This window comes from Leopardus geoffroyi, chromosome C1 (assembly GCF_018350155.1).
Source record: "Leopardus geoffroyi isolate Oge1 chromosome C1, O.geoffroyi_Oge1_pat1.0, whole genome shotgun sequence".
Taxonomy (NCBI): Eukaryota; Metazoa; Chordata; class Mammalia; order Carnivora; family Felidae; genus Leopardus; species Leopardus geoffroyi.
This window is the reverse complement of record NC_059328.1, coordinates 150,214,864-150,232,132: the sequence shown is the minus strand read 5'-3', so window position 1 is coordinate 150,232,132 and position 17,269 is coordinate 150,214,864. Positions and strand designations below refer to the sequence as shown.

Below are 17,269 nucleotides of genomic sequence, written 5' to 3'. Positions count from 1 at the left end.
TATCTCCTTATATTTCATGTACCTATTCTTACACAATATACTTTTTGTTATTTTTTGTTTTTGAACTCGATACAAATGGAATGATGCTTTATGTTGACTTGCTTCTTCAACATTCATTTTGAAAAGATACATGTTGATGCTTTTAACTGTAGTTTATTCATTTTCACTGCTGTAAAGTGTCCCATTGTGTGCAAGTACCATAGTCTTTTTATCTATTCAATGGTTGACAGACATTTGAGTTGTTAGTATATTGTGAACATTTCTGTATATTTCTCTTGGGGCATATATTGAATACTTTCTTTGAGGTATGTATGTACAAGTGGAACTATTGTGCCATAGTATACACGCAAATGAAACTGGGCAATGACAAACTGTATTCTAAAATGGTGGTTGTACCAATTCACACTTTCCCTGGAAAGTAGTTTTCAAGAGTTCCCCCTTTTCCACTTCTTCGCCTACACTTAACATTTTCAGTACTATTTTTTGCCGCTCTGGTAAGTGTGAAATGGTATCTTATTATTTCAATTTGCATTTCCTTTATTATAGAGTGTATCTTTTCAAAGTTATAGGAACATTTATCATTCCTCTTCTGTGAATATGCATCCGTCTTTGGCTCATTTTGTTTTTTCTTATTGATACCAAGGAATTCTTTATATCATTCTACATATTAACTCCTTGTAGTTTTGTGGATTACAAATAACTGTTTTGTGGCCTGCTTTTTCACCTTCTATACAGAATCCTTTAATGAACCAGTGTTCATAATTTTAATATAGTCAAATTGATCAATCTCGCACTTTTGGTCACCTTATTAAAGGAATTTTTCCCTTCAAAGCTATAAACATATTTCCCTAAATTGTCTTCTAATAGCTTTATCATTAAAATTTTTTTAATGTTTATTTATTTTTGAGAGAGAGAGAGAGGCAGAGAGAGAAGCAGAGCATGAGCGAGGGAGGAGCGGAGAGAGAGGGAGACAGAATCTGAAGCAGGCTCCAGGGTCTGATCTATGAGCACAGAGCCCGACGTAGGGCTCGAACTCACGAACCACGACACCATGACACTATGACCTGAGCTGAAGTCGACACTTAACCCCACTGAGCCACCCAAAGTGCCCCATTTTATCTTTTTTTTTTTTTAATTTAAGTCTTTAATTCACTTGAACTTTTTTCTTTCCCTTTTGTGAGGCAGGGCTCCAATTTCATTTTTTCCATATGGATGGCCAATTGACCTAGAATCATTTATTGAGAAGCTCATTCTTTCTCCACTGCTCTGCAATACCAATTCAGTCATAAATCAAGTGTCCACATAATTGTGTGTGTGCTTCTGTGTTCTTGAACACAGGCTGAATTGTCATCATCCAGAAAAAAGTAGAACAGTCTAAGTTTGGTAATTTCCCTTATCACCTCAAGCCTTTCAAACACAAGTTCCTAAAGCACAAGTTAGTTCATGTCAGTTTTCTTCCCCAAAACATTAAAGAGTCCCACAATGAAACATGTAAGGAACTTTTTAACGTTTGCCTAGCCAGATAGTGAATCATTCTGACCTTCAGATTTACAATAACCTCAACAGTGCCCACCATATATTAGAAACCCAATAAACACTAGTTTCTGTATAGATTTTTACATAGGTTAACTGTTAATTTTTTAAAGAATACATGATTTGCCTCCTAGCATATCCAAAATGTTCTCATATCAGCTTACACTTATTTTGTTTTGTCAAAATGCATAACCTTAAAATTTGTCCAAATCATGTAAAGATTGTAAGGGTTTCATGACACTGTTTCTTTGTTTTAAAGTATCTAACTAAACCTGCTTTGAAATGTAATGGTATAAAAATGTAACTTTAACGAAATCATGCATTCCATTTCAGTTTGGTTTACCTTTTGTGCTGTTAGGAAAAGACTCTCAGAAAACCAAAGTGACAAAACAAAGTAATCAAGGTCTATTTAATAACAAATGAATTTTTTATTACATTTTATTAGATGTGCAAGGACTCCAATTTGGAGGTGCTTCCTTACTCTATTTGTACATTTTGGTATTATCTCTTTTTGAGCTAGAATATAAAAGTCTTCTACAGGCTGCTTCAGGGACCAATTAACTCCATTAAATTATAACCAGTTACATAGTGAACTGAACCACTGCTGTCTGGGGCTGTCTAGAACTGTGACAATTAGGAGATGGAGACAGGCAGAAAGAGAGAGATTGATTTTATATGTCACTGAAGCACGCTGCAACAATATGCCAGTGTGACTTTCAAAATGGCCTTAAAATATTCCAAACTCAGGAGTTTCCTTGCTCCTGAGTGGGAGTTGACAGACTGTCTGGCAGCATTAGAAAGAGGCAGAGAAGAGCTGATGTCTATATTGTGTCCTCTAATAATAACATTCTGCCTCTTTGCGGCATCTCCCCCTTAGAAGGATCCATCTATTTGTTGTAGGTGTGTGTGTGTGTGTGTGTGTGTGTGTGTGTGTGTGTGTGTGTTTGAGAGAGCTTTGCCTCCCCTTGTGCAGAGGGCACGATTTCACCCCTCACATCTGGGAAAACCAAACCAAAGGATACTAACCCTCCCAAGGTCACCTAGAAAATTAAGTGTTGTGGTCTGGGGGTTGGGAGAACAGAACCCAGGTGTCCCGACTCCAGCTTTGTGGGTGGACACTAAATCATTTTCGGTTTCTTACGAAAAAAAAAATCATTGGGCGGGTGGGGGGGGGGGGAGTGAGAAATTGATCAGATTTCCTCCGCTTTCTCCTTACTTCCCCTCCCCCTTACGGCGATAAAAACTCAAGAAAGGAAACGAGGTGTCCACTTTGCAGTTCTTAAACTGGGTCCCCCAAGCCACCCCCCACCTCCCACCGCCCACACAAAGCGACCCGGGTTCCCAAGGTTTCCGCTCGTCCAACAGCGAGCCCTGGAAGTGAGGAGTGGTTAAAACTCAGCCCTCACCTCCAGCGGGTCCCGAGCTCAGTGGCGCCCAAGCCCCGCCCCGCCCGCCCTTCCCCCCACCGCCTCGGCGCGCCAGCCCCTCTCCCCTCTCCCAATCCGGCGCACCCACCCCAGATGCCGCCTGGCACTGAGCGAAGCCGTCGTCGCCGCCGCAGCAGCACTTTCCACTTGTACTGATCACCTCCCAGCCCCGCTCTGCCTGCTCGCCGGAGCGGAGAGCGGCCCGCGCGCCAGCCCTTGGCAACCTCGGAGCAGTCGGGCTCCGGGAGGCAACTCCTTGGGAGCGCCCTGTCCAGGGTGCCCTCTGCGCTCTGCAGTGTCTTTCTCTCTGCCTGGGAGGAGGAGAAGAAGGAGGAGGAGGACGACGACGACGACGTCTGGTCCGGGCTGGGAGGTGGAGCAGCGGCAGCCGCCGCCGCCGCCGCCGCCGCCGCCGCCGGAAAGGGAGAGGCAGGAGAGATCGAGACTTGGAAACCCCAAAGTGCCCGCGACCCTGCACGGCAGGCTCACGGCAGGCTCCCTTCCAGCTTCATGGGCAAAGTGTGGAAACAGCAGATGTACCCTCAGTACGCCACCTACTACTACCCCCAGTATCTTCAAGCGAAGGTAAAGGGGCGCCGGGGGCGGGGGGCGCCGGGGGCGCGCGCGCCGGTCGGGGCCCGTGCAGGGGCGCGCGCGGCGAGCCCCCGCCACCCCCGGCGGAGTTGATGGAGGGTTGCTAACTATAGCGCTGGCCTGGGCGGCGCGGGGCGGCGCGCGGGGCTGCGGCTGCCCGGGGAGCGGAGTGCGGGGATCGGGTTACAGAAAGCCGTGGGGGGAGAGACTAGACAGGAAAGAGCCGCCAGCCCCTTCCTGGCCCGGGAGGCGGGGAGGGTCGCGGGGCCGAGCGGCGCCCCTCACCGAGCGGTGGCTGCTCAGCCGCCGACGCCTGGGGCTCCGCGGCAGGACCCGCGGGCGGCGCGGCTTTTCGACCGCTTCTCCTTGGGCCTCGCCCTGCGAGCAGTAACTCTTGCCTTCCCTCGGAGTGGTGCGCAGCCCCGGGGCCCCCAGGGACGCCCCTCAACCTCCCGCGCGCGCGATGACTGGGGCTTGAAGTGGGGGGACGGGACATTTTCTTCCCCGCCTACGGCCTTGCGCGCCCGCCTCTCGCCTTGATCTTTGTGCGGTGTGGCACTTCACCTGGTTACTGATTTCTACTTTTACGCTGGTGTTTTGGGTGAAAAAGTGGCCAAAGTTCACTCCCCGTTCACTGATGTTCCTTTTAATCTATCCTGTAGGTTTTGCAAAGGAAGGACAATGGGCAGATTTCAGTGCAAAGAAGAGACTTTATATTTAGTTTAGAAAAATGCTACCTTATATGTTGACCACAGTTCGATTTCCAGTGGTGCTTTCTCAAAAGTGGCCTTGACATACTCTTAGGTAACACAGCTGATGAAATGTAGCCATACAAATTGCGACTGACTTTCTGGGGACCCCGGGTACCTTGTTAGTGGGCCTGTCTTATTTTTTCAGCGAGATTTGAGGCATTCCGAACTCATTAAAATAAATAAATAAATATATATATATATATATATATATATATATATATATATATATATATATATATATATATATGGTGGGCCCATGAAGAGGGAGGGTTTCACTGCTTTGGAAGCTTCTTCCATAATTTGGGAGGGTTGAAGTTGGATGCAGCAGCCTTCTTCAGCGATTAGCATCTCCTATCACTACCCCAGGTGCCTTTCTAGATCACAAAAGAATCAAGTATGGATGCAGTGTCTGAACTTTCTTTGGTAGGTTGTAATCATGTCCTCCTTGCTGGCAGAGGACATTCCTGGCCTGATGCAAAGAATCTCTGATTCAATCTTGATAAGCTTTTCTTTCTTACAGTGTGTGTGGTCCGCGTTATGTACCTACAACATAGCTCTGTATTTTCTCATGTAAAAAAGGACACTTGTCAGCACTGAGACCAGAAATTTTCGAGTAATCAAGGACCTCCTTTTTGTTCCCCTCAATTCTCATCTTACTTTGGGTGGCCAGAAAGCAGCAAGATGGTAGAAGCAAGAATACTCATTCATTTCTTTGTGGTCCCCACATATTTGTTTTCAGAGACCCAAGGGAGGTGCTCATTTTTTTGTGAGATACATTGTAAATACAGGTTGTTCAAAGAAATTTTGAGGTATAATCAATGCACTACCTTTTAGATATCATATATGTTTAATGCACTTGTTTAAATTATGCAGCATCGGGTGCCTAAAGGACAGCCTATTCAACACTTAACTATATGAATAATAAATAGATACACTCAGGTGAAGAAGAAAAAGGGCCATGTTTCTACAGGCACATTCACCTTAGTAATTTTTATGTACCATTAGTAAGTTAGAAACCAAGTACATAGCATTTAATATAGCTAATGCATTGCCATTTGGCTCTTTTTGCCCCGTAAATAATTGAAGAGAGAGACAAACGGCAAGAGCCTGCTCCAGTAATTAGGGTCGGATCCCAGAAAGCTTTAGGGCCCATTTTCTGAAAGTGTGCTTCCTGCATAAAGCATTTAATATTGATTTGTGTTACTGTAAGTGACATTCTCAAAACATATCTTGCTGTTTCTACTATGAAATTTGAAATCCTATTACTCGGAATTTCTTTGTTTCAGGAGAAAGACACACATACCGACTTGACCTATATAACGTGGTATTAAAGTTCGATAATTAAACCTAAATTCCCTACTGTACGTATCTTGATTATCCCAGAAAGGGGTATCTCCTAAAAGGTAAAGTGACCAGATGCAGATTTTAGGTAAGCACAGTTTGAAACGCATAGCTCTGTTTTTTTCTCCTTGACGTATTTGCTGGTAACATGGTAGTGTGAGTCATTAAAAAAAAAAAGTGACTTCGTTTGATTGGTAGTTAGTTTAAAAACAAGTGTTGCCTAGTCTACCTAAAGAATTAATATTCTCACTTAGAATCTGTTGTCTACGGTGATGATCCTTGCCTATGTGTGTCTTTTAACCTTCCTGAAACATGCGATAGAAAACATCAGTCTGTTTAAAGTACAGTGATGTGTTTGCTGGTCAGGGTTGTTTTGAAACTTCCGTTAGGAAACTATATCAAAAACTAAGTAATGGCATGGTTGTTTACAAAGTGATATTTGACTTAAACTTGCAATCAGGAGACGGATGTGATGGTTTTGAATCAAGAAAGAATACATGGATGGGATTTCTTTTCAGCAGGAGGAATACATACCAGTTAAAATGACACTTGAGAATGAGTTTTGTTTTCCTATGTTAAGAAATTAACATATGTCAAATAATTCTTCTTGAGTTACTCATCCAATTAGAAACTGTTGTAAATTTTATTTCGTATTTTTTCCCCATAAAAACATCTTGGTCACTTCTCCAGTTATTAACAACAACAACAACAACAACAACAACAACAAAAATATATGCAGTTCTATTACAGCGTGACCATATCAGCATGCTTTGTACTTTGACAGAAAGAGAAATCATTTGACAGAAATCATTAGAAAAGTAGTACAGCTGCATTACACATAAAGTAAATTGGAGGATGGTATGGAAGGGCAGACATGGGCGGAAATGAGATTGTGAAATTTTCTTAATATCTTAGTGTGGAGTAACATAGATTAGAAGTAACCTGATTTTACATGCTTGTTGGGTTTTTTTGTGTTTCTCTGTCAGGGTGGTCTTATCCCAGCAGGCTTTCTTTATCACCTGACACGTTCATTCTACGAGGCAGTTTGATGTAGCTTCGTAAATGTAAGCACATACCGTTCTAAAGGATTTTCTGAATTATAAATGACCCGTGGTATATTATGAAAAATTAAATTTGGTATCCACTTTTCAGCTACACAGGAAAAAAATCTGATAATTTAGCATATTTTAGCCTAAAGATTTGTATGTGCACATTTTCAAACACTGGCTGTATTAATTTCACTTAGTGTAAAGTCACTCCTCACGGTCTGTTTATTTCAGAGATCCTACAACCTACATTACTGCCAATGCATGTATGCAGATATATATGGGAATTGAAATACTTCTTATTTCTTTTGAAGAAAGGAAAGTACAAAATGTTCTTTACATGCTTAGCTAATATTTTGTACCAACTAAATGCAGTTTACACATTTGTGATATATGTTCATAGTTATCGAAAGATATTTCTATAAAACATACCATTTTGAAAGCTTGGTTTTTAAGTTTTTATGCATAAACAGTATTGTTGTCTATACGCTAAAGAAGTCTTTCTAAAACAAAAACTTCTTTCAAAGTTATCTTTATATAAGTGTATGCTAAAGAACATATCACCTAGCTTCAAAATATGAAAAATAACGAGTGATATAATTTGGGATTGTGTTAATAAAGGCTACCAGAACAAAGTAGTTTTTCTGTATTGAATTTTTGTGTGCATTAACATTTTGTTGAATTCCTTAACTTTTACTTGGTACCCATATGACTATTGTGTCAATCTGTTTCTCTAGGGCTTAGGGTTTATGATTTGATACATGGAACGACTGAGTATAGTAGGGTGGTTTGGAGATACAGAGGCATGATATTAGAACTTAGGGTGCTTTGTGTCCTAACAAGTAACTGCGTTTATACAGCGAATAAAGTTTGCTTAAATAGATCAATACAGCCAAGTAATATTTTATACCCTGAGTACACACCTTCGTTCCTTTGGTGAATGAGATAGTGTGGCTATCTAGAAGTGGTATTGGAACGCTCAAGGTCATGGGATGGTTAAAATGAACATGCATTGTAATGCAGTACTGTAGCATTCTTCCCCCAAGATAGCTATTTCTTTTGGATTTTCCATAGCATCTATTATATTTTTATATGCTGGGAGCTAAATCTCAAGCTACTGGAAAGGAAAAGGAAAAGAGAAGTGACGTAGGAAAGTTTTCAGTCATTTAGTATTAGTATAACTAGATATACCTTACATGGTTGGCAATCTTGGTTTTGAGTTTAAGTTCAAATATGGTCAATTTCCATGTAATGCAGTTTCAAGAAAAAACATTTTAAAACTTTACTGATATATTGCTCAGACTTTGTATTTGGTTTAATGGTTTATTGGAACTTTAAAATTACCCCAGCTTACTTAATGAGTACTAAAATTTTAAGTTATGGGTCTTTTACCTAAAGACAAAAGGGTCTTTCTTTCTTTTATTAAATTGAGCATTTCCAGAAAATAAAATATTTCTCCCCATGTCTACTTAACCAGTAAAAATCATGTGAGAGAAATATGTACAATGGAAGGATAAGTGCTTAGTAAAAATGATACACTTAAATATTGTTCATTGTTTTTAAGGATGAGGAATTTTTTTGTCCAGTTTGTTTTTTATTGGATGCTTAGTCTCACTAATGTTTACTCTCCCCAAGCATGGTCTTCTCGCCCACTGTAAGTCTCTCTGCAAAGGATATCAACACCTCCCTAGTTTCTTGCTTGATTCACAAAACAGTAGGTGCTAAATAAATGCTTGTTAGTGGCTATTATTATTCAGAGTAAGTACATGTGAATTTTTTTAGACCAGGAAAAAAATGTAGACCAAAATGTACAAATATAATAATCCAGTCTGATTTTCTATAGCAATCTCATTATAGTTTGATTTGCATTTTGATTTATTTTGTTACCATTTTGACAACTTTAAATTGTTTTATGGATTGAGTAAGATCCCTGGGAGGAATCACATATCAGTTGGTCAGTGCTTCATTTATGGAATCAAAAGTGCCGTTTTGTACGTTCTTCATTAAAGCCTATGGTGCCAGAAAAAAATCTCATAGTATTATATTGAGGTGGGAAATGTTACATGTGATGAATTGGTGACTCAGAGCCTGTCTTTGTTTCCTATCAGTGGCCTCCACCAACATAATTGAAACTTTTTCCTTCTCAGTTTTCAAGAAAATCACCTTCTTAAAGAAATGTATTTCAGACTCGGTAAAAACATGTATTCATTTAATGGATAACAACTAAAATATAAACTAGCATTGAGGTGTTCAGAATTAGTCCTCTCTCAATTACTGACTGTTGCATAATCCTAAACATGACATTCAGCTACCTAGCTTGTTATCCCATTCATTGGGGTTAGAGGAATGATCAGGAACGTATCAAGTTGCTCTGAAGTAGAAGTACTATATTTAATGTAATGTAGCTTTATTAAATAAAATGTAGTAATGGTATGGGAGTGATTTAAATATAATGCCATAGTATTTGGTGTCAGATCAAACCATACGTTCAAAATTGAACATTGGACTTGGAGATTTTATGTGGAATGAATTTAAATGTTCTGGCTTTTTTTTCTCTATTGTTTTAATGGGTAGATAGTCAAACCTGATGGAAGTTGGTTGTGCCTCATGAAGGCAGCACTTGGATGATACAGACTTTCACCAGTGGGAGCTTGGCCGGGTGACACACAGCAAAATGTCTTCTTAGAACCGTGTGCGTGAAACATACATGCAAACTTGAGCACACACACTAATTTGGTAACAGAAACTAAACATTTCTTCCTACGAAGGGAAAGTGTAAAGGGGATGGTGATGGTTAAGCTAATAACAAACTCAACACATATCTCCCATAGTTGAACTCCTTACTTTTTCTTAATGTATTTTGTCTCCTTAACATAATTATATGAATATCTTAATTTTTCAAATAAGCACTGGAAAAGAAGTGTGTCAAAGCTGGTGAGAGAGAGAGAGAGAGAGAGAGAGAGAGAGAGACAGGGAGAGAGACAAAAAGCGGGGGGGGGGGGGGGGGCAAAAATCAACACCCAGTCCTCCTGGGGGAGAAAACATACAGAACTGAACGCTGTCCTTCTCTATACATTGTCTTTTAGCTAATTCTTAAATGGATGCATTTGTCATTTTAGAGGATGGAGAACAGTTTTCTAGATGATAAATATGAAAACCTAAATCCTAAAAGAGATTAGATGCTAATATAAACAGTTAATTTGCTTTTCAAACTCTGGCATTTTAAACACAATGCCTGGTGGATGATTTCTAACATTGGCTGTAACATCTGTATTCTGGAATTAGGTTCAAGTTTTCAGCTGGTAGCTTGTTGAAAAATTGCTGAGGTTCATGAAGGACTGACATACCAACTAATCGGTTGTATTTTCTGAGTGATCCCAGAGCACCATTCTCTGCACTTGAAATTGGGAAAGGTTAGGGAGTATAATAGCTGGTCCTTGCTCTCTAGCATCTCATCAGCTACCAGGAAAGACAGAATAGACACAATACAAGAAATAAGTGAAGAAAAATACTTACAAAATAGTACACCCAGGAAGGTAACGTATCAACCAGAAGTCTGAGCGACAGAGAAAGCCCTGAGATATACATCTGTGAGATTAAAAACACTGCCATTGTGTTTTGTGAGAAAAAGTAAAGGGCATATAAAGGCCACAATAAACCTGGGAATTTTAGAAAGAAATTGGGGCTTTAGATTAATGAGTGAAAATGTCTTGAATTGATAATCAGCATTGTTTTGTATTTCTTGTGCTTTATAATCCTTTTATGAGTGCTTAGAATGTTAAAGAATAACACTTTTTTTTTGGTACTTTATGTTAACTCCTTCCCCACAAAGTTTCATATGCAGTTACCGTATTTTACATTGTTATTTTTCAAGTTTTAGGCTTATAAGTGTGCTACGAAGCCAACCTGTTTGGGTTGTGACAGGCTGAGAATATCATGCTTAAGTGATGACATAATGGTTACACAGATTTGTTACTCTTATTGTTTTAAACCATTTGAAATGATGTTTATTTCTTCTAATTCATTAGGTGTGCTCACGGCAAAGGGAGAAAATGTTTTGTTATGCTGCTAATTACATCATTGTGTGCCTACAATCTACAAGTTGATAACGTATCTATGTGAGCTGTTATTTCTTTAGAAAATAACAGATTTTTTATTATTCATGATCTTTCATAGGTATAACTATTTTTTTCTCTAGCTTTAATTCTTCTAAAATAAGCTTTCTTCGCCTCTGCAAATGAAACGATGTGCTTCGAGAGTCACGTTGTCCTCTGGCCTCACTGGGGAACATAGAACCCTCCCCTCTCTGGCTGCCCACTGAACAACAGGTGCTACTGGGCTTCCTCCCAGATGAAGAGTGATTCCAGGGAAAGGTTTTGTGCAAAAAAATGAAATATTTTCACAGATATCATAAATAATTTTTACCGATCTTGTAGGAAAAGTGTGTGGATCTGTTTTAGATGATACTAGTTTTGTTTTTTTTAATCAATTGAAAATTTTACTAATTAGAATGGGAAGAATTGGATGGATACATCATCATGGAATACTGTGCTCTCTTAACCTGAGTTTCTTGGGGGAGGGGAGAAATCAAAGTTGCCAAAAGTGAATTTTAGATTTTAAACTTCCATTTTTATTATGCTTAAGCTCTTCAAATGACACTGTGCCATTTCCCTTATTTAACAATTTTTAAACATGGTGATTTTGAGAGTTACCGTTGGTAGTATATTTGTACTGGAGAACTCCTAAATCCTTCCTTACCTATAGAATAATACTAGCTGCTTGTAAAGTCTCAAATAAAATATTTGGTTGTAAGCAAGAGTGACATTTTATTAAAAATTTGTAATACCATCACCTTTACCTTTGTCTTCTCAACAGCATTTGGGTTCATCAGTGAATAGGCTTTTGACAAATACAGACATTAATAAAAAGACAAATTTGGCAGTTTTTATTTTCAGGTCATTAACTGATATATTCTCAAAACTTTCTTTGCCTCCTGCAAAGCACAACTTTGATTAATTTCATTGTTTTAAAAATGGAAGCCTTAATGAAAAGAGGTTCCTAATCTCAGCCTCTTCTAGGTGTCATTCCACACGATTGTTTGCACTTTTATTTAAACAACAACAACAACAACAACAGCAACACAAAAGGAATTGGCTACCAGAACACTTTCTATAGCAAAAATGCTATAGCTGAAAGATGATATTTTTCTAGAGCTCTATGTGATTTGTTCAGTGATTGGGTATGACTTAACCTACAAGTGAATTGTTTTCAAGTTTGTTCTGAAAAGTTCACTTATCAGTTATGTAGAACTTGAAACTCATCTAACATATTTCATACATAAATTGTTATCCTTAGTGGTAGGGCCCACAGCCAACCGTTAAGAGCCTGTAAAAGTAATCCACTTTATAATTCACAGGTACTTGTTCCAGTACTAATCTCATCATAGAACCAAAGCACCCTTTTGGGCAATGTTTGGGGGAGGGACGCGATGCATGAGTATTCAGAGTTCAAATTCCAGGTTCCAGGAACCCATCTTTGTATCCTTTAGGGGGGTGGGTAGGTTTTCCTAACTCCCCTGACAGGCTGTGGGAAGACAAGAGCTCCCTGCAGTCCTTCAGTAGGGCTTTGAGCTTCTAGGACTTGGGGACTGGGTTCCAAGAAGAGATGGGAGGTGTGGCTTGTGAAGTCCTTTGAGGTGTGGACTCTGGAGCTTCTCACTGTGTGCAAGGCCCTGGGAGCCTGATTTATTCCTTATTCCCTGGGACACTAGCTTCCTACTCACCTATTTTCTTATGCTGGCCTCAGCGATAACACCCTCCCCCCCCCACCTCCAGCCCCAAAACTCACTTTAAAAAATGCAGTCCAAGGCTTTCTGTGTTTCATCCCTTGCCCCTCATTGACTAGATGATTACAACCTCACTGCTTTGCTCGCTCTCCTCCAGCATCAGATCAAGCAAACACCTTGTGAGGCTGGAAACAAGAAGGAAACAAAATGACAAAGAACAAACTGTCCAGTTCCATCACTTCTCTTATTTTCATCTAGTTCCGGACCAACAATGGCTCATAACTCATAGGGGAACTCTAAACCTTGAGAATTTGATGATGGCACTTTCCCATTAACCTCAAATATTTACCAGGACAGCCTGTGGAGCACAGGTTAAGAATCCTACCCTGAGAGGAAGTCAGAATGGAACCAATCTGTGCTTAAGAGGATGATTCAGACCATGGATCCCCTGGTATTTTGTTTCTGGAGTGAAGAGCTTGCAAAGTGGGAATGTGTGAGGGAAAAGCCCATGGGTTTGGGCATTCTCAGGGTGTTTCCTCTTTCTTTTCTCCTTTTCCCCTACTCCCTTCTTCTTTTCCCTTCTCCCCTGCTCCTGCCCCCAGTTTTTCTTACTGCACATTAAGAGTAGTGTCAGTCTGGACTTCTGACTAGCTACTGGTGTGTGTGCCACGCTACTGGTCTACCGGGGTGATTGTTGCATACAAGCTATTCCCAAATCAGGGACCAAGTGTGTCTAACTTAACCTGACTGAAAAAAAAAAAAAAAAAAATCTTTATTAACTCTTAATGCTACAGATTATGATTAAGAATTTGCTAACTACAATTGCCTCTTTGAATCAGATTTTCCTTCTGAATCTTTATCCAATTTTATGTGGAAATTTAAAATAAAATTTTATTTGGCAATGTATAAATGTTGTTACAGAAGTGCAGACATGATGTAATACTTTGAACAAAAGAGAACATAATTAGCATAATAGAAAGTATTTTGATGACCAATGCTACTCCTAATGAGATTAGAATTTAATTATGAGATAGTGAAATGGTAAACTGTTTACATTTTTCTTCACCCATACTGATATTTAAAGTCACACATAATCGTTTTTTTTCTATTTCTTGGATATTTCACAAACTGATTCTTTATCTAGAAATAATTGCAAGACTATTGTGTGTTTTTTACTTGGCTAAAGACTGAAAACAAGGTATGTTTCTTATTTGGTAGTAGTTCCTCAGATTTTCATTTTAGTAGCAGAAATCTTAAATGCTGATTTTGATTGCTTTTTTAAGGAATAGATGATTTCTTAACATATAAATAGGATTTCAAATGACGGTGGGTGATCTGTGGAGTTCTCTTTTACCCCTCTGTCTCTGTCACAAAATTCAAATTCATGTTTCAGCAGTACAGGATGTTCTTCAGTGCACATCCTTTGAGCCTTCAAAATTTGATTTGACTGTGTGGTCTGACGATAGCATGTGCAGATAAGTACATTGTGATAGTAATCTGTGTGTCTGGGCCCTAATGAACATCTGCTTTCTAGGGCGCCACGACAGCACCTTTCTTTGTTTTTTGTCCTTTGCCTTTTTGATTTGAATCTTGTTAAACCCTGAAAATGGGGCTGGTTTTCAATATGCAAATGTTCCTGTCTCCCTTTTTTTTGGGGGGGGGGTGGGAAAGCCAGATATTTTTTTTTTTTAATTTTTTTTTTTTCAACGTTTATTTATTTTTGGGACAGAGAGAGACAGAGCATGAATGGGGGAGGGGCAGAGAGAGAGGGAGACACAGAATCGGAAACAGGCTCCAGGCTCTGAGCCATCAGCCCAGAGCCTGACGCGGGGCTCGAACTCACAGACCGCGAGATCGTGACCTGGCTGAAGTCGGACGCTTAACCGACTGCGCCACCCAGGCGCCCCAGAAAGCCAGATATTTTAAATATGAATGAATTGGGAATTTAAAAGGAATCTGCAGAAAGCACTAAGCTATAGTTCTACTATTGACAACTCAGACTTATTGTACTTAAAATGATGTAGTTAAGATCATGTAGTTGGAACTACCTGGCAAATTTAACTTCAGCAAACACTGAGCAGGCATCGTATTAGGCTCTGGGAGGTGCAAATATGTAAATAAGACATGATTTGTGCCATCATGGAGCACAATGGGATAATTTTGTTTACTTGTGTGTTTATTTAAAATTTTTATTGAGGTAGAACATACAGTGCACACATTTAAAATTTTTTTTATTTATTTTTGAGAGAGAGAGAGAGAGAGAGAGAGAGCATGAGTGGGGGGAGGGGCAGAGAGAGAGAGACACACACACACACACACAGAATCTGAAGCAGGCTCTGGGCTGTCAGCACAGAGCCTGACATGGGGCTCGAACCCACAAACCGTGAGATCATGAGCCAAAGTCGGATGCTTAACCGACTGAGCCACCCAGGTGCCCCATATAGGACATGCATTTTAAATATATAGATTAAGGTATTCCTTAATCTGGGTGGCCACCCAGATCACTATATAATATTTCTGGCACCCAAAAGGCACCCTCATTTCCTTCCCCAGTTTGTACTCCCCAAAGGTAACCACTAGTCTTACATTTATCTTTATATATTGGTTTTACCTATTCTTGTACTTCATAAAAATGAAATCCTATAGTATGTATCCTTTTTTGTCTAACTTCTTTAGTTCATTATTATTTTGCTTTGATTGATTCAGTCATGTTGTTATGTGTAGCAGTTGTGTGTTCTTTTCTTTGTTTAGAAAAAATTTTTTTTAATTTGAGAGGGAGAGAGCGAGTGCGAGTAGGGGAGAGGGGCAGAGGGAGAGAGAGAGAATCTTAAGCAGGCTCCACACTAAGTATTGAGTCCAATGTGGGTCTGGATTCCACGACCCTGGAATCATAAACTCAGCCGAAATCAAAAGTTGGACACTCAACTGACTTGAGCCACCCAGGAGCCCCAGTTCTTTTTTTAATAGTAATTCCTTCATGGGGTATACCACAATTGATTTATCTGAGTGTTTTGATTATTTCAATTTGGGGCTAGTATGAATAAAATTGCTATAATTATTTTTGTTCATATCATTTGGTCAATATATGCACGCACTTGTAGGAGAGAAACTGGTATGTCATAGGGTATTTGTATGTTTGGCTTTGGTAGATATTACCAGTTTTCTACTCCCACTGGCAAAGCATGAGAAATGTATTTGCTGTATATGTCACTAATACTTGGAATTCTCAGCCTTTAATTGTAGCCCCTCCGGTAGGTGGTATCTCATTATGGTTTTAATTTGCATTTCCCTGATGATTCATGATATTGAGAACTTTTTCACGTATCTGTTGGCTAATTGGTTATCTTTTGTCTTTTAAATGTCTTTTAAGTTTTCTGCTCATTTTTAAAAAATACTAGGTTTATTGAATATAACTTACATAGTATACAACTCAACCTCTCGCTCACTTTTTATATTGAGTTGTCCTTTTTATTGGTTTGTAGGTTTTAATTTTTTTTTTTTTTTTCTGAGAAGGAGAGAGAAAGAGACAGAGAGAGCCGGGGAGGGGCAGAGAGAGAGGGGGACAGAGCATCTGAAGTGGGCTCTGCACTGACAGCAGCGAGCCCCACGAGGGGCTTGAACTCGCAAACCACGAGATCATGACCTGAGCCAAAGTCAGATGCTCACCTGACCACCCAGGTGCCCCAGTTTGCAGGTTTTTAAATATAGCCAGGATGCAAATCTTTTACCAGTATATGTATGAGAATATCTTATCCCAATTTCCAGTTTTCCCTTTAAGTGTCTGGTTAGTATTTTCTAATAAATGGAAGTTGTTAATTTTAATGAAGTCCAATTTGCCCACCTTTTATGAATATTACTTTTTGTGTCTGTTTAAGAAATCTTTGCTTATTTTAAGGTCTTGAAGATTATATTCCTATATTTTCTTCTAGAAGGTGTATTTTACCTTTCACATTTAGGTCTGCTATCCATTTCTAATTAATTTTTGCATTTAGTGTGGACAGGGTCAGGATTCCTTTTTTGCTCCCCATCCCATATGAATATCTAGCTGATCCAGCACCCTTTATGGAGAAGACATTTTCATTTTCCCCTTTGAATTTCAGTGTGGACTTTGTTGTAAATCAGGTGACCACATTTATGTGTTTCTTTTTCTGGACTTTCTCTGTGATTCCCTATGCATCCTTGTGTCAGTACTACAGGGTCTTAATTACTATAGCAATAAATTAAGTGTATATACCTCAAAGTGGTCTTAACTATCCTAGATCTTTTGAATTTCTTTATAAATTTTAGAATCAGCTTTTCAATTTCCATAAAAAATAAATATAAGATTTTTATTGGAATGGCATTAAATCTATATGTCAGTTTTTGGAGAATTGATATCTTCCAAACTGTAAATATATCTATTCTTATTTGTTGGTGAACTTACCACTTTGAAGTAATTGACAATAAAATACAATGGAAAATATTTTTTAAATGCTCGTTCCAATAATTTTTTCAAGATCTATAGTATGATAGTTGCCTTAAACTCTGTTAAGAAAATTTTTTCTGAAAAGGGAGAGAATATTTATGGACACCTGGGTAGCTCAGTTGGTTAAGCCTCTGACTCTTGATGTTGGTCATTTCAGGTCATTATCTCATGGTTCGTGGCTTCAAGCCCTGCATCGGGCTCCACACTGACAGCACATAGCCTGCTTGGAATTCTCTCTCTCCCTCTCTCTGCTGCTTACCAGCTGATGCTCTCTCTCTCTCTCTCTCTCAAAATAAATAAAACTTAAAATAATTTTTTAAAAAGAG

At 39.3% G+C, this 17,269-nt stretch overlaps 1 protein-coding gene across 12 annotated transcripts in view; it reads left to right on the top strand.

Annotated features, from left to right (window-relative positions):
• Positions 1-2,462: 2,462 nt before the first annotated feature.
• The window catches only part of RBMS1 (RNA binding motif single stranded interacting protein 1), a 219,520-nt gene continuing 204,713 nt past the window's right edge, over positions 2,463-17,269 (top strand). For 2 of the 12 annotated variants that reach the window (XM_045479976.1, XM_045479972.1), the window contains exon 1: positions 3,010-3,545. In XM_045479976.1, coding sequence (XP_045335932.1) covers positions 3,471-3,545 — 75 coding nt within the window. In that variant the 5' untranslated portion in view covers positions 3,010-3,470. Of the gene's footprint in view, positions 3,546-17,269 lie in introns of all 12 variants that reach the window. The other 10 variants (XM_045479975.1, XM_045479983.1, XM_045479987.1 and 7 more) reach the window with 10 other exon arrangements.